Source organism: Lissotriton vulgaris, chromosome 3_2, assembly GCF_964263255.1.
Source record: "Lissotriton vulgaris chromosome 3_2, aLisVul1.2, whole genome shotgun sequence".
In the NCBI taxonomy this organism is placed as follows: domain Eukaryota; kingdom Metazoa; phylum Chordata; class Amphibia; order Caudata; family Salamandridae; genus Lissotriton; species Lissotriton vulgaris.
Window position 1 is genome coordinate 187,916,024 of NC_141690.1, and position 23,500 is coordinate 187,939,523.

At 46.8% G+C, this 23,500-nt stretch overlaps 1 protein-coding gene across 1 annotated transcript in view; it reads right to left on the minus strand.

Moving 5' to 3' along the window:
• Positions 1-3,766: 3,766 nt before the first annotated feature.
• CFAP99 (cilia and flagella associated protein 99) overlaps positions 3,767-23,500 on the minus strand; it is a 413,087-nt gene continuing 393,353 nt past the window's right edge. Inside the window, exons 14-15 of the mRNA XM_086964541.1 lie at positions 22,757-22,940; positions 3,767-4,143 (exon numbers count right to left, since the gene is read on the minus strand). Coding sequence (XP_086820667.1) covers positions 3,988-4,143; positions 22,757-22,940 — 340 coding nt within the window. The 3' untranslated portion in view covers positions 3,767-3,987. The remainder of the gene's footprint in view (positions 4,144-22,756; positions 22,941-23,500) is intronic.

A 23,500-nucleotide genomic window follows, 5' to 3' on the forward strand; every position in this document is an offset into this window, starting at 1 on the left:
TTCGGCATGCATGACCCCTGTCTCAGCTTGGAAGGAATTCTCATCTAATGTGTAGGGGGGGGAGTGAGAGTCTTTTATACTAAAGTAGTTACTCCAGGGTTTTTTCTAGAATCAATTAGTTTTTAAAACAACCATGGATGTTTTGAAAAAAATCATAAATGTTTTGAAAATAATCACCGATGCTTTTCTAAAAAAGTGTGATCATGCACAGCTGGCTGTTCACCAAGGATGAAAATAAGTGGTGACCCTTATATAGAATAAATCTGCCGGGCCTGGGGACATGTTTATGTACGTCAGGTACAGGGATTATAATAGAATACTTAGAGCCTGATGACGAGGAGACGGGATCAAGCTTCTAGGTAAAAGGTCACCTGTTTAGAATCGTTATTGTCGTGTGGATGGGACAATGTATGTAAAAATGGGTATACATGACGGGACAATCCTAAAGGACATGACACTGCGTACTGGAGTGTCTGCATGCAGGAACCTCAGCATCTTGTGTCAACGTGTCAGCAGGGAAGTCTTTCTTCTCTGCCTGCCCCAGTAAAGATATGGGGGCAGATTTACAAACCACTTGCGCCACTTTTGCGGCATTTTTAACATGGGAAAAATGACGCAAAAATGGCGCAAGGTGATTGTAAATCTGCCCCATGGTGCTTATATACCCAAGAGGTACCTTAGGGGTTCTACCTTGCTGTGCATGTCGACCGAGGATGACAATAGTGATGAACCTTATACATAGTTATTATGCAGAAGATGGTAATCCTGCTGTGATTCTGAGAATCCTCATGCATAATAAATGAGGCTAGTATTCGGAGAAAACCACACAACATTTATACAGCACCTAATCTAGGTAAAAGGTTAGCACCAAACCCATTATGTATTACAATGGCAGGGTAAATGTAGGTAAAAGGTTAGGAGACTACCCAGGCCTATATTGTGTTACATTACGAATCATAACATTACCTCAACCTTGCAAGTTTTTTGTATTCACATTCTGGCACTGAGTTTTTCTGTCTTTCTCTTCCTACTTCTCCTTTCTTGTGTTTAACTCTCTCTTGCTCTGGATCAAACTCTTTCAAGGAAAAATAAGTGACGTCTCAAAAAATGAGTGCCAGTGGGACCCACCAGCAACCACTGGCTGTATTCAACTATCTCTAAGTAGATAGAAAGTTGTTGGTATGTGATGCAGTCGTCAGTGTTCCATTTAAAAGTCATTTCTAGAACTTCAGTTAGATGGGAGATTAATATTTATAGAAGGTACAGTGGATTCGGGAGCTACAGGTAACTTTCTGGACATTCGTGAAGCTAAACCTCTAGTGATACCTCTTCTCTGAAAGGAGAGGCCAAAAGCTACCAAGGCTGCTCAGTCCCTTTCCACAGAGCACTTCTTCTTAAGGTCTATTCTGACAAATGTGCCATTAATTTGTACACCATGGATCTTGAGAAAACAAGCTGGTTAACAATCAGTTTGTCTTACTTGAGTCTTCGTCTCATGTATTTTCCTACTTCAGCCATAAGAAGTCAACATCATTTGACTGGCAGGATCAACACAAAACCTTGCCCTTTGCTTTCCTTAAAGTTCTCATTTGTTGAATTACTGTCCTGTTGCCCTTACTGGATTAATGTTATGAGTTAAAAGAGATTAATAACACAATACATAGCACATACACAACATCTAATCTGAGAGTTAAGTGAGCCTCATATTCATATAATCAACACTAAACTGCCATCTTTTAGGACTTGGTAATTCAGTCCTTCAGTCAAGGATGTGAAACATTTTACCACATATATTTGAAAACTAGCGAACCACTCAATTGAGACATCTAGAAGAAGGATATGGAAAATGGTAAAAGAATGAGCAGGAAAAACCTACATTGAACTTTACAAGATAAGGGATTCCTGAAGAACAGGTTGTTATGGGACTGATGTCACTCTTCAGCAAGATCTTTCCACATGTCTCAGTAAAGACTTGGGGCATATTTATTAAAATAAATAATGCAGCATAGCAAGTCACCTTGCTGCGCTGTGTGACAGGGAAAGGGCAGCAATGCACCATATTTAACAGAATACATTTATTTATTTTTCACATTTTTAAAGCGCACTGTTACCAACGGTGTCCTGTCGCTGATTGACCACTCCTTAGCTTGCCTTGAAACTTATTGTTTAAAAAGCCATGTTTTCAAGGCCCTCCGAAAGGACATCAGATCCGGTGCCAGTCTGAGGACCAATGGCAGGGTGTTCCAGGCTTTCGCTGCTCCCAAAGAGAAACTCCTTCCCACCAGTGGGCTTTCCTGACTCTCGGAACCACATCACATTCCTGTCATTCCCTGGTGCTGGTGCAAAACGTGCTGCCTGCCCATTCACTCTATCCCTTTACTCTTCTCTCATACTGTCCTTCGCTCGCATATTCTGCCCCTTTGCCCTCTCTGTTTTTCTCTGCCTTTATTTCACTTCTGTTCCATTCAACTCTCTATCTTTCCCTCTCTTTTTCCCCATCTTTGTTATTCTTCCTCCTCCTCTTCCTCTCTCTCTACCATTTCCTTTTTCCCATCTCTCTCTTGCTCTCTTACTCTATTTCTCAATTCCCTACTTCTTTCTGTCGCTCTTTCCATCTCTCACCCACTCTGTGTTTGTGTGTCGCTCTCTCTTTTTATGCTGTCTTTCCTTTACATTTCTCACTTCATCTCTCTTTCCAGTGTAGCAGAAACATGTTTGGATACAATCAGACAGATCTGCAAACACGAGCCACTTAGAGCCAGATGTACGAAGCATTTTAATGGTTGCAAACACTTCGATTCAGTCTTTGCGACTCTTAAAATGCTTTTTTGAATGTACTAAAACATTTTAAGAGTCAGTAGACTTCTACTGACAAATGAAATGTCTTTGCAAATGGATGCTGATTTGCAAATTGGAATGGGCGTGTAGTAAGCGTCCATTTCAAATTGCAAATCAGTATGTGTTCTTTCAATATTTTGCAGCAGAAATCCGGTAGTAAAACATTGAAAAATGACCAACTCCTAAATTTGGGGTTGGTAATGAATTTAGACCCTTCCTTTTGCGAATTGTTTAAAACAAAATCTGTTGAGGAGGATAAAGTGGCCCAGGAAACCACTCCCAAAACCCAAACAAACTTTTGAAAAAAAGTAAACCTTTGTTTTTAAATGCAGCCCTGTTTCCTTTAAGAAAACCGGCTATTTAAAATAAAAAACGTACTTTACTTCAAACTGTGATCACAGTCATGTAAGTCTGCTGACCCCAGCATACAACCATACCTGTGAAGGCCTCCAATTTACAGAACTGTAATTTGCGACCTATACGAGGTAGGTTGGATTACGACTTGGTACGATTTGGAATATTACAAACCGACCTATTATATATTATGTAGGTTGGTTGGTAAAATTCTTTAATGGTCGCATATTGCAACCATCTTTTGTAGACCTGGCACCAAATACTTTAAATTACCTCAATAACAGGAGAGAGTGTGCTCTGTGAATGGATTTGTTCTCAGATAGGTCTTTGGAAACTGACAAATAATTGATGTGTACAAGCTAAAAATGTTACAGTTTTCTCCAAGAATATAACAGAAGCAAAGAGGAAGACAGCAGACTTAACACCTCGTTGGCCTGCAGATCAGTTATATATTATACCTCTTACGGCACAATGCAATAAACATTTATCACCTTATAGCTATGGGACCTCACTGATGACAGACAATGGAGACTTCATTGAGTAACTCCTGACATTAATAACTGAGGAAGAAACTATGATGTTCACTTAATCACTTTATTAGGAATCAGAAATTGACGTTTCATCTCTGAGAAGGAGGTTCCATGATATGTTTATGGTGTACTGCAGTGCTACATGGTCAACACCCAGACCGATGCCTGGAATCCTCCGAATAAGAAATATCGACGGAATGGACTTCGATGAAATGGTCAAAGCGAGTAGAAACAGGAATACAAGTATTTTTCTTGATATCTAAGATCATGAAATGCATGTTGCGGAAGATGCATCTCTTGCAGCCCGATATGTAGCCATTTTGTGAGCGACTTCATGTGACAATATGCCGCGCTCAAGGAGCTGAGCCTGTCGCTCTCGGTGTCCTTCCAGCTCACTCCAGTGGCTCTCTTGGGTGACATTCTGCAGGAGTAAAAAACATACCTACATCAGACAGGCACGACAGGCACTGCAACCGTAAACAGATATAAACATATAATTCATCTGGGGAACTGACCGTAAGAAAATATAAACACATAGCTATTCTGGCACAAGAAAGCGCACACTTTTATGATAGAAAACCCTTACTTTAGGCAGACATTTAAATGTCCATTCAGACACATTGATGAATTACTCTATGCTTATTAAATGGCCTTCAAAACGTTTTGGAGCAGCTCTAGCAACACTTTGCACTGCCGCAAAGTCACACAAAGTGTCACAAAATGTTGATAGAGTACTCACCTTCCAACGCAAATTTTTTATTGCACTGGAAAGTTGCCGCTACAGTAACGCAAATAGCGCTTTGAGGTACTTACAGTCCTTGAGTGGTAATCTGGCGTTCCACCGTGCATGTTTGTGATGCAAAGCCAGGTGAACAAAGAACAGGTTTTAAGCTAAAAAATAATGCCTCCTTGAAACAGGCATCATGGTGGAGAACTTTTTAAATGTCTCCATGTTGGAGGAAAATAAGGAATTTCTACTATTAAATGGGAAGGGTTTAGGGAGGGGTGAGGAGGAGTTTCGGACGGGACATGCTTAAACAAACATCCACTCACAAATTCACAAACTACACTTCTAAAGTTAATACTGCCCTTGATATGACAAAGCTTTCGTAAATGAACTCCAGCCTTGCATAGCACCACAAAAGGCAACTCACGGGTACCGCATCATACTCCCATTGAAAGTATACTGAGGCAGGGACTTACTATAACTTCCCATAAGAAATACTGTTAAAATAATGACATTATTTCGATTTTAGAATTACAAATATAGGTATAAATATATATATATACATATTAAAAACATATAAAATTAATAATTAACTATTTTATTAGTGTAAAAACAGTGAATGTATAAAAATTTTACATTTTTACACTTTTAATTAAAAATGTAAATATAATTTACATTAATCAAACACAATTTTTTAATAAATTTACTAAATATTAGTTCTAAATAAAATAGCCAGGTAGGGTTTTTTAAATATTATCTTGCTTAAAAGTGATATTTTCTGAGTAAATTAATATATTAAAATTAGTAGGGGGCGTTGCCAAGATGGCGGCCGGGTGAGAAGTGTTCAGGTGTCTCTCCGACCCGCATCACAAAGCTCCATCCAGTCGAGTCCCTGTGTACGGGAGTCGCAGCGGGACCCATAGAGAACCCCCTCCCCGCGGGTCAGGAGGGACCAACGAGACTGAGCAGCACCGTTACCAGGGCTCGAGGCATAGCCCAGTCATGTGGTGGGGCTCTGGGGCTGAGGTGGGCATCAGCCGTAAGTGCGGACCTGGCTGGAAGGCCGCAGAAAGGTAGCAGCTCCCACACCACAGAAGGAGCAAACCGGCACCAGAACTCTCCAGGCTGTCGGCGGATACAGAGGTGAGGGAAGCCTCTGCTGTCGTAGATCAGAGCCTCTTCAACGTAATCTACAGCAAATGGGCCACCTATACTACAACAGGACCCCAGAGGCCTGGGCCTGGCATCCGCCACACATGCAAAGCTAGTACGCCAGGAGCAGACCCAGAATAGATGCTGCGGCCCACGTGAAGTTCCAAAGGGCCTAAGCAGAGCAACCCGGAGAAATAGCAGGGACTGGGGCAGGTCAGCAGAGGGACACTGGATGGGGCATCCTGAACGGATTCCCCCCTTGAAGACTGCGGGACAGAGGAGGACGAGAGACCAAAAAGCAGAGGACCGTCCTCCCCCCGTTTTCCGAGGCCCAGTGATTGGGCCCTGAAGGGTGGGCCCGGTCTGAAGACCCCTGCTGTGCTAGTGGGGGAGACGCCTAGGATTACACAGCGGTGCTTGCTGGAGGGGCCCGTCCGAATCGGGATGGTTGAGGCCGGAGCACTGACGCGAAGATTGTGGATCTCATAGACTACCGGCAGAGGCAGGACTGCAATGCAGCGGGTGGCAACGCAACAGCGCAAGCGAGGGTACGCGCAACAGAAAGGGTCTAGAACGGCTGGCAATATGGTGCATTATGAAGCAGAAAGAAGAAGGATCCTGGCTTCGGGTCGATCAATGCCTGGTTTGCTGCAACGCTGTGGGAGCACGGTGGCCAGCAGTCAGTTGAAGAGCACCAGGGGCGAAAGTAAGTCTGAATGCCCGGAGCCGCAGGAAACCAACGATAGAAGTTTATCCTGACTGGAGCCTACCCGCCACCCAAGGCCCTGCAGCCTAACAGAGGCCCGAGGAGCTTTACATGGCCCAGGACAGCGCTATGACACAGTGCTCTGATTCTTACAGAGAGTAGCTAGACAATGAAGGGGTAACCCCACTAGAAGCACTGATTGGCGATGGAGGGAGACTAAGGTGTCCCAGCGGCTCTGCCCTACCCTATCCAGGGGGATCTAGACTATGGTGGCTATGCGTCCCTAGAAGGACCGCTCTCTGAAGGACATGCTCACGAAACAACCCATTGGGGGGCACCGTCTGGGCCCACGCAGAACGATGCTGGACATCAGGAGGGGGCAGAGGACACAGATGGCCCAGCTACAAAGACATTCATGGCCTCACTGTCTCTTCCCTTCGCGAGATTCTGCAGACAATGCAGGCGCAGCTCTCTGCAGGCCTGAAGGAAGTCCAAAGGGACCTAGAGGAGTAGGAGATCGCTTTGCAGCATTGGAAGATCGTGAATCCCGTAGGGAAGAGGAAATTGAACTAATATAGCAGGAGATCCTCTGCCTCCGGGAGTAACACATAGAGCTACAAGCACAAGCAGAGCACTTGGAAAACTGGTCTCGAAGAAATAACATAAGAATCAGAGGAATACTGGCTCAGACGGAGGGAGATGATCTGAGGGGATATGTCCTCGCATTGTTTCAGCACATTCTGGAATTTGACGACACACAAACATACAAATTGACCGCGTCCACTGTATTGGCTTGCCCAGAGGGGGGAATACACCCCCAGAGAATATTCTAGCATGTGTGCATGACTTTTAAATGAAAAAAATCACTTATCCGCCGAGCAAGGCGGACCCATCCAGTCCAGTTTTGTGGTCATACACCAACGCTCCACTAAGACCTGTCGATGACCACTCTACGCAAGCGGAGTGAATTTCGACCTATCACATTGCATCTCAGGGAGAAAGGGATAACATACTTGTGGGGGCACCCTTTCACATCATCTTCCGCTATGAAGGAAAACCACGTCAACTGAGGTCACTGAAAGAGGCATATGAGGTTCTCGTCCTCCAGGAGGAGATGTGAACGGAAGCGGGACCTGAATCCCCACAGAATACTTGCTACAAGCAACAACGCTGGTGTAAAGTAGGGAAGCCCTCCTTGAAGCATAAACCTGACACAGCGAGGATGGTCAAGGAGCGCTGGGCAGTACTCACTACGTTCTCAGGGTCACCAGAGCCACACAATCCCCCCTGAGCAGTTGGGATAGCCCTGACTGGGAGACTTCAGAGTGGCAGAGTTGGGGAGATGTCTTTCATTAACAACCGCATCTTCACTTTATCTACTTTTGAGACGCGGTTCTTGAAGTGAGGGAGCTGAAGATATGTTATGACCCCTGGCTGGTCGACATCCCACTCAGTATCTCCCACTCTGACAAACTGATGTCCTTCTTTTGTTTTCAGAGTTGTTCACATAAGTTGTTCATTCTAGGGTACAAAGGTTTTTTTTCCTCTTTTTTCTTTGTTTCTTCCTCCGCACCAGTAGTTTATAGGACGCCGCAGCAGCAGCGCGCATATTGGCCCAGTGGCGAGACTAGCTCAAGTCTGCACTACATACATGCTAGCCGCACCGAGAACACAACCCATTTCATGAGCCGTGCCTAGGGACCTGAAAGTCCTCAGCCTCAATGTTCGAGGCCTCAATCACACAATAACTCACGCAGTCCTGTCCCTACTGAGCGATCCGGGTGGGTGAGGGGAGGACATATGCTTACTACAAGAAACGTATCCGCTTTCCAAAGACACATCCCGCATGGGCTCCCTCTGGTTTCCCCATCAGCTATGGTCCTCAGGACCTGTAAAAAAGCCTAGAAGTTTAATGGCAAGATAACATCGGCACTGGCTGAAACAAAAGGGGCACCTATTAGCAGTATGAATACAATGGGTTTCATTCTCCTTCACTTTGGCAAACATTTGCACCCCAAATGTGTGACAGAAACCCTTTCTTGTTAACGCTGTGACAGCGGTACTGGCGAACCCAGACCCAGCCATTTTAGTGGGAGGGGACTTTAAACTTGTCATGGATCCCGCTCTTGACCCTTCGTGTCAGTGTTCTGCGCAAACCGGAGCCTTTACAACAGATGGCCTACGCTGGTTGGTTAAGGGGGGCTTCTGCAACATATGGTGCCGCCATCACCCAATGACTAGGGACTACATCTTTTACTCAGCAGCACACAAATCAAATGCGCTTATCGACCACTTTGTCACATCCCCCGCGCTAGCGACTAGGGTCAGAGATGTAGGCTTTGTACAAAGATCCCTCTAAGACCATGCCATGATCACGCTGAGGCCCTGGGCGGACGACTCTCGGCCGTGCACCTCCAGATGGTGATTGCGTGAATGGCTACTGCAGTCCCCTGTTATACTATCAGCAGTGCACACAGTGCTGATTTAGTATCTCTGCATCAATGACCAGGGTGAAGCCTTTCTAGCTTCGGTATGGGAAGCACTGAAGTACTGAAATTAGTAATATGGGGGGAATTTATCACAACCTCTGCGGCCGAGAACCAAGTTCGACGGGAAAAGCGCCAGCAGCTGGAACACGAAGTCACGGAAATGGAGGCCATCCACAAGCGCCCCAGAACCCCCAGAGTCTGGCGAGAACTAGAAAAGAAGAGGCCTTTGTTAAAAAGCCTAGATTTAGACAGAGCGGAGTATACCCTCATCCGGCTTCGTCACAAGTTCTATCTGTGCACTAACCGATGTGGATGCACACACGCCCATAGACTTTGAGCCAAGACTATGACAGCTCTTACTGACTCGATTAGGCGATCCTCAGGGGAGGAGGTTCATTTGAAAGAAGATATTGTAGAAGCATTTAAAGACTTCTACCATACCCTATATTCCAATGCATATGACCTTTCCAGCGACCCAAATTCCTATCTACAGGGATCCCCTTTACCCACGTGCTGGAGGCACTCGCATCCCAACTGGACCTGCCGATACAGGTCAAAGAGGTGGTGATTATGATTGCGTGTCTCAAGACTCATAAAGCGTCGGGCCAGATGGCATCACAGTGCAATTTTATAAAGCTTTCTGCCAGGAGCCCCCCTTTTGGCGTACCTTTCTAATTCCTTCTTGAGACCGGTATGCCTAGCCGGACACACGCTCGACCCTATCTTCACCTCCAGCAAGCACATCTCCTTCGACCGCACCACAGCTCTCCACTGGACGGACCACAGCTGTGTTCACTTCAGCTACAAAACCACCCTGACCCACAACCGCCCACAACCTATTCCTTGGAGAAACTGGAACAAAATCACCTCCGACCAACTCCTCACACCACTCAACCAAAACCCTCCCACCCTCTCACTGGACCCAAACCAAGCGGCCACCAATCTCAAGCAATGGATCACCCACAGTGCTGACAAATTAGCACCCCTGAAAAAGCATCAGATCAAATCAGCCAGCAAAAAGGCTCCCTGGTTCAATGATGACCTTAAAAAATCCAAGAAGCTATGCCGCACCCTGGAGAAAACATGGAGAAAAAACCCAACCACCGACAACATGGCCACCCTTAAGGCAGCCACCCGCAAACACCACCAACTGATTCGATCCGCCAAGAAATCAGCATTCAAGGATCGTCTCGACAACAACACTCACAACAGCAAGGAACTTTTCAACATCGTCAAAGAATTCACCAACCCCACCGCAGCATCTAACGACATCACTCCCTCCCAAGACCTCTGCGATGCGTTATCCTCCTTCTTCTACAACAAAATTGCCGACATCCACAACAGCTTCGAGAATACTCCCAGCGATCAACCCTCCCCACCCCACTCAGATCCTACTCCGCCAACTTACAACCTTAGCGCCTGGAACCCAATCACCACTGAAGACACCATCCGCCTAATTAACTCAATCCACTCTGGCTCGCCAACCGACCCCTGCCCCCACCACATCGTCAACAAAGCTGACTCCATCATCGCACCCCATCTCCGTGATGTCATCAACTGCTCGTTCAACTCTGCCACCTTCCCAGAAAGCTGGAAACACGCCGAACTCAGCGCCCTTTTGAAGAAACCCACAGCAGACCCCTCTGAACTTAAAAACTACCGACCCATATCCCTCCTCCCATTCCCGGCCAAAGTCATTGAGAAAGCCGTCAACAGCCAGCTCGCCGCCTTCCTTGAATCCAACAACTCCCTCGACCCCTCTCAGTCTGGATTTCGAGCCAAACACAGCACCGAAACTGCCCTCATTGCAGCAACAACGGCCCTCATTCTACTCGACCTCTCCGCCGCTTTCGACACAGTCTGCCACAGCACCCTCATACAACGCCTCAGCAACATCGGCATAAAAGGAAAAGCCTTGGACTGGATCACCTCGTTCCTAGCCGGGAGAACTCAGAGAGTACGACTTCCCCCATTCAACTCAGAGGCCACTGAAGTCATCTGTGGAGTTCCACAAGGATCATCACTCAGTCCCACCCTCTTCAACGTTTACATGAGCCCACTCGCATCCATCGCGCGCCAACACAACCTCAACATCATCTCTTACGCCGACGACACCCAATTAATCCTCTCCCTCACCAAAGACCCCAACACCGCCAAAACCAATCTTCACGAAGGCATGAAAGAAGTAGCCGAATGGATGAAACACAGTCGCCTAAAACTCAACTCAGACAAAACGGAGGTGCTCATCCTAGGATCTTCCCCCTCTGCCTGGGACGACTCTTGGTGGCCTTCCGCTCTGGGCACAGCACCTACACCCACAGACCATGCACGTAACCTTGGCTTCATCCTAGACTCCTCTCTCTCGATGTCCAGACAAGTCAACGCAGTCTCATCCTCCTGCTTCAACGTACTTCGAATTCTCAAAAAGATCTTCCGCTGGATCCCCCTCGAGACAAGAAAGACTGTCACCCACGCACTGGTCACAAGTCGACTGGATTATGGTAACACACTATACGCCGGAATCTCAGCAAAATTACAGAAAAAACTCCAACGCATCCAAAACGCATCAGCGAGACTCATATTGGACATCCCTCGCCAAGATCACATCACCGGACACCTAAAAGACCTCCACTGGCTTCCCGTCAACAAAAGAATTACATTCCGTCTTCTCACCCACGCAAACAAGGCCCTCTACAATCTAGGACCCGAATGCCTCAACACTCGACTATCCTTCTACAAACCCACCCGCCAACTAAGATCGTCCAATCAAGCCCTCGCCGCAGTCCCGCGCATCCGAAAATCCACCATGGGAGGAAGATCCTTCTCCTTCCTGGCGGCCAAGACCTGGAACTCACTCCCCACTCGCCTCCGCCTTACTCAAAACCACATCTCCTTCAGAAAAGAACTTCGACAAATAATGAACCCCTTCCCAAGCGCCTTGAGACCCTCTGGGTGAGTAGTGCGCTATATAAATGCCCGAACTTGAACTTGAACTTGAACTTGATGAGAGAGGGCTCAATATTGGTAATTCTTAAGCCATCAAAGGATCGTAGGGACTGCTGGTTTTACCGCCCAATTCCTTTACTGAATATTGATGCCAAGCTTTTGGCCAGAATCCTGGCTTCCTGATTGAACGTGCTCATGCCAGGCCTGATCGATCCAGACTAGGCCGGCTTTATTTCGACAAGACAAGGGGGAGATAATACTAAGAGGCTACTACATCTCATGGAAATCACCCACAGGCACCGAAAGAAAGCGCTACTCCTCTCCATTGACACCAAAAAGGAGTTTGACCGAGTCCAGTGGGTATACCTTTTCGAGACACTGCATCATTTTGGGTTCGGAGAACTGTTTATGAAGTGGATAAGCTGTATATACTGTGCTCCGAGAGCCTTCGTCTGTATTAATGGAACATCTTCTGCTACTTTCCCGATAGCCCGGGGCACTCACTGAGGCTTCCCGCTCTCGCCGCTTCTTTTTTCGCTATACATGGAGTCCATGGCGCAGCGCATCCAAGACCATCCACAGATTGCAGACATCCGATTTAGAGATGATTCTCACACTATCAGCTTATATGCTGTTGATGTTATTCTTTCGCTCACAAGGCCAATGACGTTGCTGCCGGCCCTACTGATCGAGCTGTGGCTTTCTGAGGAAATCTCTGGATTTAAGGTTAACCCTAACAAATCTTAGATACTAAACCTGTCAGCCCCCCCCCCCCCCCCCCATGAAGTGCAGTTATGAACCCAGTTTCCCCTGAAATGGGCTACAAAACTGTTGCCGTACCTGGAATAGTACTCACTCCCACTATCCAGAAGACGGGCAGTAAATTATGAGACCCTCCTCCACCAGACGACTAAATCTCTAGAGTCGTACAGTCGCTTGAGGCTGGCCTGGTTTGGTCGTATTGCAGCGGTCAAGATGACAGTACTTCCACGCATACTCTACATCTTTCAAACACTGCCTCTGTCCCGACTTCCAACGGCACTTTGCACACTACAGCTTGCTATTAACAAATTTGTCTGGGAGGGAAAGAAAACGCGCATTCTGGTCTCTCAAATAGCTCAGCCCAAATCCGAACGTAGCCTAGGGCTCCCCAATTTCACCAGTACCGCCAAGCGGCACACCGCCGCTACTTAGTGGAGTGAAACCGTCCTTACTCTGAGAAGCATTGGTCCTTCATGGATCAGATGGTCACTGGTGTAAATATCTGGTGGGAGGCATGGCTCCTGTGTAAACTTAGAGCTTGGAACTTATACTCCTCCCCAGTAACATCCCTGATAATGACAGTTTGAGACAGTGTTACTCAGGGAATGGGCCTGACGTCATTTTCCTCTCCGTTGTCCCCGATTGTAGACAATCTAGACATTCCCCGGGGATGTGGCTTGGAAGTATTTAGCAGATGGTGGGTGCTGGGATGTAAGCGAATGGGATCCCTGTCCGACCCTAAAGGGACTATCCCCTTCGAGCAACTACAACAGGACTACTCTCTTTAATCGGAGGATATATTCCACTATCTATAAGTAAGAGACTGGGTGACCTCCCCTGAGTATAAAGTGGCGGCCATCCGCCCCTTACCGTATTTGAAAAATAGCTGGTCCGTAAGGGGGATGACAAATGCCTCATCTCTGAACTCTATGAAATGCTGTCCAGTATACTAGATGAGCGCAAAACTAAGGAGCAGCTGCGCTGGGAAGAGGAACTGGGGCGCGCTCTTTCCTATAAGGAGTTGGCAGATATATACTAAAGAGCACATCACACTGCGCACAGCGTAGCAGGAACAGAGGCAGCTTACAAATTGGCCTCCTATTGGTACCTTACACCTGCACGGATTCACAGATGGGACAAGGGGCATTCAGAAAAATGCTGGAGGGTGTATGGACAAACGGGCTCGCTAGTTCATCTGATTTGGCATTGCCCCAAACTATTGCGATTTTTGGAACAAATCCCAAATCCCAGATGTCATTGATGCAGCATTCGATACCTCCATCCCGTGCTTTCCGGCATACACCATCTTAGGTCTTCTCAATCCTCAGACTTTACCACTGAGCTCACTTCGGGGACCACCATTTGCCCTGGCTGCCTGGCAAGTAATCCTGACTCTATGGGGTACTATGACAGTTCCTCATCACATGCTGTGGTTGCACAAACTATGATGAACACTGGCAATGGAGCATATGTCCCTTTTAGTAGAGAACAAGGGGACTGCTTATGCGGAATTATGGACCACTTTCATTCTAATCCTTTCAACAGAGTTCCATGAGGTCACTTGCCCCAAATATCTGCAGATCTTGCACTTATTACCTGCATGCGGCATAGAATCACTGCCATCTCCTTCTGTAAGCACTGAACGCCTGTAAGATACATAGGTGACTGTATACTACTTAAAGCCCAATGCAAATAGGCACATGGTGCAGAGGAAGGGGAGAAGGGTGTGGGGGTAGAGGAAGGGTAAAGTTTTCATTTAACTGTTGTGCCAGTTTTCTTTAAATTATCCCTTCATTGCTGCCAGCCTCCGGGTAGTAGGCACATAGCTGTGTATCCTTCTCCCAAATGACACTTGCTGCCACCCAGTGGTTGTAACAACAGTGGCCCCCAGAAAGTGGAATGGAAACCAAAAAATGAATATAGACTGAATCAGGCAAAGCTTTTCGGTTTGTTACAAAAAGGAAATATACAGTGTCATGAGAACAAATCACTACAAACACCTTTACAGAGGAATGATTGAAAGTTTTTTTGTGTATAAGGTGTATTAAGGTGTCAACGGCGTTTCAATCCGTTTGAGAAATGAGCCGATCATCATCAGGACATTAATATATGCCTGTTAGATAGAGCCTCATTAGCCAATTATGATGAATTCCAGGTCGGATACGGGGGGTCGCCTTCGCGTACTCTAACGGTCCAATCGCCATTTTTTTAAAGTGAAGTTGCTGAATAGCAGGGTTCTTCCGGGTGTGAATCACACCCGGAAGAACCCATCCTTTGCGTAACAAACCGAAAAGCTTTGTCTGAGCCCCCTGTTGTTTGTTTTCTTCCTTGTTTTGTACTCTACTGGCTAAGTGGGACACAGGATTGTGTCCCATTTTATGTATTGTTGTGTATTACTGTTTCTAAAGCCTACAAGTAAATATCAGACCTCTGTCCGGCTGGATAAGTCCACTAAATATAGCTACAATTGACTCTATATTCATTTTTTGGTTTCCATTCCACTTTCTGGGGGACACTGTTGTTGAAATAAATTGACTCCCAAGGTCCCTAGTCGACTTTTTTGGGTTCCTTTGTTGTTGCAGAATACCCAGTGGTTGTAGGCAATGAGCAGTGTTTTTTTTTTTTTAAAGTTATTTTTATTGCTGCATCATACGAATCATTGACACAAAATAAGGACATCGCGGCGGAGCGTCAACATTCCGCTCTCGCCGCCACATGCGCAACTTTTTACATCGGAAAGACACACCGTATTCAACATAGTGAACGTATTTGGCATATTTTCTCCATTATCCCCCCCCCCGAACATAAATAGAACACTTTAACCGCGAAACACCATTTGAATCCCCCCCCTTCCCCTAAGCAGCATGACACCCTCTTCGGCCACCCCCCGTCCCCCCGAGCTTACCCTACCCCTCCATTGCTGTGATTCATCCATCGCAATCAACCCCGGATGCAGAACACCCTGAGAATCACTATACATTATTCAGTAACAGACGTGCCTCCCAGTACCCCACCCAATGGTCCACCCCCCATCCCAGACTTTTCTTAGCAACCTACTCTAACCCATGGTAGTGTCTCCACTTGGTCCATATTTTCCGGAATTTTTTGGGGCACCCTCTAGCTTTATAGGTAACCCTCTCCGCTGCCATGTACAAATCTAACCCCCTTCTCCATTCTTCCAAGTCAGGTTTTTCGGGCAACCCCCAGAGTCTCGCTATGTCCCTCTTCGCTACTACCAAGGCCAGTAGCAAGAAAATGAGCAGGGGGCGTGTGAGATCCACCTCCGTGGTCATACCCAGTAGCACTAGTTTGGGGTCCCGCGGAACCTCCACCTCCAGTATCTCACCCAACTCTCTGAAAACAGCTTCCCAGTAGTCCTGAATCACTGTACACCACCATATGATATGGAAAAAATCGCCCGTGTGGTGGTGGCATCGTAAGCATGTTGTGTCGGCAATCCTCCCCATTCGAAAGAGCCTCACCCTGTCGAAATAGGCCAGATGAAGTACCTTAAACTGTATTAAACGGAGCCTTGATTTTATTGCCACTTCGCGAGGGTGCATGAGGATGAGCTCCCAGTCTAGGTTCTCCATGGTGCCCACAACTGCCTCCCATTTATCCCGTAGGGCCTGTAGGTCACCCAACATGTTATTCGTCAGTGTTTTATATGTCAGAGACACCGCCCCTCTCTGCATCTGTTCCTGCAACAGTCGGCCCTCCAGTGGTGCATATTCTGGTATGTCAGTGAGTGATATGTTCTGTGCCCCCCATGCATGGCGAAGCTGCACATATTTGTAGTATTGGGTATTCAGGAGGCCAAAATCATGTTGTAATGCCTGGAAAGTTTTCAGTTCCCCTCTTGCAATCACATCCCCCACAGTGGAGATGCCAATATCATCCCATCTATTAAAGCCTTTCAGCTTGTTCAGTTCAGCCAACCATTTGCAGGACCATAATGGCGTTTGGCGGGTGGGCCTCTCATGCCAGCCCGTTCTTATGGTTGCCCTGCGCCACGCCAACAAGGTATTCCTGGTAGCAGGGAGGAGCTGTTGGCCCCCCTTTCCCCCGTACAAGAAATTAGTACCGTCCTGGTCGCCCATTTGGATCGTTCTAATGCATAAGTAGGGTGGTCAGCTGGAGCGTGAATCCAATCATTGATCGGGGTAAGGCGCTCTGCCCAATAGTAGGCCTCGAGGTTAGGAAGCGAGATTCCCCCGCTATACTGGTGACGCTGTAAAGTTGTAAGTGCCACTCTAGGTTGTTTCCCCAGCCACAAGAAGGTGCGGAGATCGGCATGGATTTTGTTCATGGTCGTGGTCGGTAGGGGATAATACTCATTTTGGAGTGCATAAAGGAACTTGGGTAGCAGAACCATTTTATATAAGGCAGTATAGTAAGCGAGAGCTGTCTCCACCTGTCCATCTCTGCCTTCGCATCCACCAATATTCTATTTACATTTTCCGTGTAGGAGCGTTGCCTATCCAGGGTGATAAAGACCCCTAAGTACCGAAAACCTTCCGTGGTGTGTATGAGTAAGTCAGGTAGGCACTCCCCCCTTTCAACCCCCTGTGGGTCGTAGAGGACCGATTTATGCCAATTTATAGTGTGTCCTGCTACCGCCCCAAAGTCACCCAGCTCCTTGAACAGAGCCGGTATAGTCCTGTCCGGGTCCGTCACAAACAACAACACATCATCTGCATACAGAGAGATTTTCTCCTGGTTCGTGACCGAGCCCCCCCAGGTAAAGCCCGTAATGGCCTGATTATGTCGGATACGAATCGCTAGAATTTCAATTGTGAGGGTAAAGAGGAGCGGGGACAGCGGGCACCCCTGACGGGTTCCCCTCTCTATCGGGAATTCTCGTGACAGACGCCCATTGATCCGTACTCGTGCCCTAGGGTTCGAATACAGGAGCCGCACCCAGTTCAGGAATTTGGGCCCAAACCCAAATCGTCCAAGCGTCTCCAGCAGGAAGGGCCAGTGGACTGCATCGAATGCCTTCTCCGCGTCCAGGGAGAGGAACCAGTGTGGCTCACTCCTCCCATGCACCTCCTGAAGCCAGTTGTGAGTGCGCCGTAAATTAAGTTTGGTGGCCCTGTCTGGCAGGAAGCTGGACTGGTCCAAATGCACCAGCTCCGTGATGACCTGTCGCAGCCGCCTCGCCAGGATAGTGGCTAGAATTTTTTTCTCAATATTCAGGAGCGAGATCGGGCGGTAGGAGGAACAGTCCTCCCTCGGCTTACCCTCTTTGTGTATCGGAACAATGGTGGCCAAGGCCAAATCTGGCGGGAGACTCCCTGCTTTATACGCGTTAGTGTATAGAGCCTTCAAATGTTGTGAGAGCAGGTCTGCCGTCCGTTTGAAAAATTCCGCCGGGAAACCGTTGGGTCCCAGGTATTTCCCCGGCTTCAGCGCAGCTATCGCCTCCGCGATTTCTTCTAGTGACAAGTCGGCCTCCAGGGCAGCATTGTCGTCGGCAGATACTGTCGGGACTTCCATCTCGCTCAAATACCCCTGCTCTACATCGCAGTCCCCCAGGTCCCTGGCCCTATAGAAGTCCTCAAAGTAGGTCGCAAAAGCGTCTGCTATGGCTTCATCTGAGGAAGCCCTTCCCCTGTCGGGCCGCTCAATCTGATCTACCCATCGGGCCGCTCGCTCCCTCCTACTTAGCCAGGCCAGGAGTTTCCCCGATTTGTCCCCGACATCATACAATCGATGGAGAGTAGCCAGCGCCTGTGTGCGTGCTTCGTCCGTGACAAGCTCCCTGTACAGCCTCTGAGTATCTAGCAGCTTCCTAAGGCGCGCCTCCCCCTTCATTCTGTGGTATTCGGCCTCCTGGGTCAAAATGTTTGCCTCCTCATTTGCTATTGCCTCGGTGCATTTCCGTTTGACCTCCCCCAATCTAGACTGGAATCGGTCTCTCAATACAGTTTTCATGGCTTCCCATAGTATGACTCCGGACTGCACCGACCCTTCGTTTTCGGCCATATAGACCCTTATGTCAGCCCGTATGCCCCCCAAAATTTGCGGCGTTTGTAGGTCCCATGACGACAAGTGCCACTGCGCCTTCCCTCTACCTCTGTCCCGCCCGATGTGTGCGAACAGCGGGGAGTGGTCTGATATCCCCCTTGCCCTATACTCTGCCGAGTCTCCCGCCGAAATCTCCTGCCTGGAAGTAAAGATATAATCTAGCCTAGAGAAGACTTTGTGGGCCCCAGAGTAGAAGGAGTACGATTCCTGTGTAGGATGGAGCCACCTCCATACATCGGTGAGACCGATGGTATCCATTCTTCGTGCTAGAGCTGTTGCAGTGCCTACGGTGTGAGGTGTCCCAGATCTATCCTGTGCCGTGCACATTACATCGTTAGGCAATGAGCAGTGTTAACTACCTTATGGATTGCTATTAATACTAATAAACAGAATTGTCCCATAAAAATTAATAGCATTAACATATGAAAAAAAAGGTATGGCTATCTTTCCCCCTGTGGATCTATACAGGGAATAGGGCAAGTGAACAAGGAATGGAACAAAAGGGTAGGAGGTTGGAAGACAGCAAATAAGTGCATCACACACCACATTAGTGTTGAACCACTATAAAGTCTATACACCTGTGCAGGGCCGAACTGGCTACCGGGCGTTTTTGTGTGCTGCAAAGCTGGGGGCTAATTTCTCTGCTGTGGGGGCTGATTTCTTTGATGGGGACCTGCTTGCCCTTTGAAATAAAAAAAGCAAAACAAACTTTGTTCAGCACACGCAGGTCCCCATCAACGAAGTTAGCCCACAGCTCGGCAGCACACCAAAATGCCCGGTAGCCAGTCCGGCCCTGCACCTGTGAATGGATGCACCTATAAATCATAATCAAGCTACACGACCTAGTGGTAAAGCCCCAAAAGAAAGATACTTATCAAGCAACTGAAGACAATCTCTTCAGTCCTGTCATAAAAGACCTTGCTACCTCTGTCTCTTAAATAGGAAAATGTTGCCACCATGAGGCAAAGTTAATTTAGCTAGATTTTGCACCTTAGCTGCATTTCCCATTTCCAGAAAGTGCTTCAGAATCTCTGTCAGCTTGTGCCATTTTTCTTCTGTCATTCTACTTATGTCAGGAAACACGAGAATTCTTTTATTTTCATACTGGAGTTTCTTATTTCTAAATAATAGCCATCTTCAAGGCAGGTTCAGGCACTGTGAGTTTGGTCGCACCACCATGGTTGTACCACCGGAGAGGGAGTTCGCCGATCTAGATTTCAAGGGTATTCAGTACACCTTCTCTACAAAGACAGGGCCAACATAGTTGAGAGGAGTTAGGTGATTCAGAAAGAGAACTCACGGAGCTCTCTTTGACATTGACCCCAGGACCGAAATCCCAGCACACAAATGTTGGTACCCTCCTAGCATTATCCAGTAATCATATCTCCTGTCCAAGGACATCAGAGCTCTAATGGTTCCCTTCCAGTATTCCGACACTTCCTGAGTTTTGAAGCCACCTCTGCATTTGTGCTTTTACAAATCACACTGCTTTCTCCAGCCCTGTGAGTTGATCCTCGACCTTCTTCACATTAGAGTTCACTTTCACCATGGCTTTCTCGGCTTCTTCCAGCTTTTTCATAATAATAAGCTCTAGCACTTCAATCATTTCTCTTTGACCCTTTAGAAGCTCAGCAATGTACGCTTCTCTAATTCCCTCTTCCTCATGACAGTTCCTCTTCCTTGTGTGACATAGAAGAAGTACTGTTTGCCGCTTTTGCCCTTCTTGTCCGCCATCCTGTTCGGTCAGAACCCAGCGTGTAGCTATCATTAGGCAGCCCAGATCCAGGCAGATACCCCCCACCCACCACCAGCACCATCTCTCGCATGGTTGGTTAGCTACCGGGGCTCCATTTCGGAAGCATTTTAGAAGTAGGTACTGGTTATATGCTCTTTCTTGCCTCCTCTAGACTGTCAATACGCTCTCTCACTGGCACAAGCTGGTCCTGTTTATACTCTCTCTCTTGCCCCCTCGAGAGTGCCATCACGCCCCTCTCACTGGGGGCACCTCCTGAGACCTCTTGGCGTCACACCCACCATCCTTATTGCTACTGCTGGTGTATCGGGTCCTCAAATATCACCGTCTTACTCAACATCACAGCGAGCTGCAGTTCCAGATAAGTCCTGCACCTTCTCTACTAGTTTCCACTTCTGTATACTGCAACCTGTGGTCCATCAAGCACGATAGACAGCTCTGGCATTCAACCCACTTCCCCGCTCTGCCCCCTTTTAGATTTTTATAAGCAAAGTAGGAGTAAGGACCTTTTCTTCAGACAAGCATTTGACTCAAAGGTTGGCAGCATACAGCCGCGATAAAAAATAACTCAATAAATTCTGTGCCAACCACAACCCCCCTTGTTGTCGCGCCAGGCACAGACTTATAAGGCAAATGGAGGTCAAACAAATAACTCCTTCCCTTGATTCAAACTCCAATGTACCTGTAATATAGCCCTTTTTATTCACCCACATACTTATTTCTTTATTTATTTCACTACTTTGTAGAAAACAACCTTGTCGTAAGAACTGGCCTTACTTAAGGACTGATTACGATAGACCGCCAAACCCGTGATGACGGTCCCTGGAATGCCAGATTGGCGGTCCACCTGCCGTATTACGAGTATGGTTATCACTTCATAGCCTTGTGTATTGCCCATAAATCCTTGAAGGGAAACGGTCCACCCCTTATCAAGGCCCTAGTCAGACCCTATAAGGCCTCGAGAAAGCTTTGCTCCAATGATCTTCATCTGGCTATGATCGCCAGAATTAGGAGGTCTAGATTGGGAGGCCGCCTTTTCTCCTATAACTCAGCCAAGCGGTGAAATTCGCTTCTCCCCGCTCTCCGGAAAGAACCCAACTACTTGGCCTTTCGGAAACAGTTGAAGACCTGGCTCTTCCCTTGAGGACTCTCCTCCTCTTGCATGCAGTCCTGCCACAGCACTGGGATGCCACCGGGTAGCCATGCACTGTACAAGAGCCTTTTCCATTCCATTCCATCAATGTTCGAATTTTTTGACTGTTGCAAAAAATATAAATGATATTGAAAGAAGCTATAATGTGGAAGCAACTCAGAATAAGCCAATATATAGGAACATGTTGTTATTTAACCATTATTTATGTTTTGCGTAGTATTTCCTTAACATTAGGGACTTTTTTTTGGGGTGGGGGGTTTTATATAACGCAAACTAAGGAGCCGCCCGTGCAAGTAAGAGCCGTGGGGCGGAGAGGGGGGGTAGGGGGGGGGAAGTCGACAAACGACAAGGAGGTGAACATAAATTAAAAAATTAAAACCACTTACCTTGCACTCCCCACATTGTGAATCACAATTAGGTAATTGCTATTCCTAATGTATGAAACTTCGTGAGTTTTTTTATTTAGCGATTCTGAGTGGGTCGCAAATCGACTTATCTCATGAATATCAATTCGATAGGTCACAATTTGTGTCCCATTGGGAATCGCTAAAAACACAAGGATGGTGGCCTGCTAGAGTCAGCAGACAACCATGTCCATAATTGCTTTTAAATAAAGCAATCTTTTTTTTAAACACAGCCCATTTTCCTTAATGGAAAACAGGCTGTGTTTAAAACAAAAAAAAAATAAACGTTTTCTTTTCATGTTTTAAGAGGAGACAGTGGTCCGTGGGACAACTGCCTGCTCTGAAAAACGTTTTCGCTACCATTCCTAAAGGGGATGGGGCCCCTTGGGGACCCCTTCCCATTTGCGAATAGGTTACACCTATTCGAAGTAGGTGGTAAAATGTGAATGTTCTGCAACTGCATTTTGGTCGCAAAACATTCTTACATACTCCTGCGATTTGGTCTTAGGAAGGGACACCTTAAACATGCCCTTTCCTAATACTGAATCGGAATGTATTTGCAATTCCAAATTGCAATTCGGTAACATGTTACCGAATCGCAAATTGCAATTTAAACATACCAAAATGCATTTTTGCAGTCGCAAACGTCTCGATTCAGTGAATCGGGCCGTTTGCGCCGGGTAAAATACACAATACATGTGACCCTAAATGATTTGGTCAGAATCACAGGATGTTGAGCATCCCTGCGAGACATCGAACCCGGTCCCCCGGCTTCGAGGTTGACTGCTCTAGCCGTTAGACCACATCTTCTGTGTACTAACTTTGAGTACTAGTTTTGTGCCTTTAACTTCCATAATATTCTTAGGCAAACTATCCAGATCACAATTCCTAAAGGAACCTTTATTTTCTTACCCTTTGTGTGGATCCGGATCTCCATGAATTTACTGGACTTCTCTGTGGAGTGAGTTTTAGGATTTCTGCCTGCTTCTTACGCTCCTGGGTTTTTTCCTCCAGTTTCCTTTGTAGTTCTAAGATGCGTTCATCTTTTACTCGCACTTCTTTCACAAGCTGGGAATTTGCTTTCTTTTCTTCTTGTCTACCGAACACAAGACATAGAGGCTTCATAAAACACTCTTTTATGTATTGATTATAACATAAAGAGAATGAAAACATTATATAATGGGCCAATGAGGGTAAACCTACAAGGCGCATAGTTAAAAACAAACTGCATAAGACTGCACAGTTAGGATCAGCATTGACTAAACCAGGCAGCACAAGAAAGCACCAGGTGTAAGCCTCTATGTCACCTAGACACGATGAGATGCCCAGCCAGTCAGGGCAAGGAAGAGATACGTAGGGCTTGCAATTGATTACTGAAACAAAATAAGTAAAAATAATATCAAACGTTGATGGAGGCAGAAAACTGGATATGTATGTACATCGGATTAATCATAGAAGATAGACACGTCCTTCTGGGATGTAACAAGTTAGTGTCTCATTTAGAGTTAGAGGAAACTAAAAATCCTCATATTTCTGGAAGAAACTTCTTCAGCCACTGGAATAATACTGTGGACGAATTTCACTGGTGGAGAATATTCTAAGTTGAAGACATCTAACAGAAATTGAAGTCGTTTTACTTCCCCCCTGGTTTCAGTC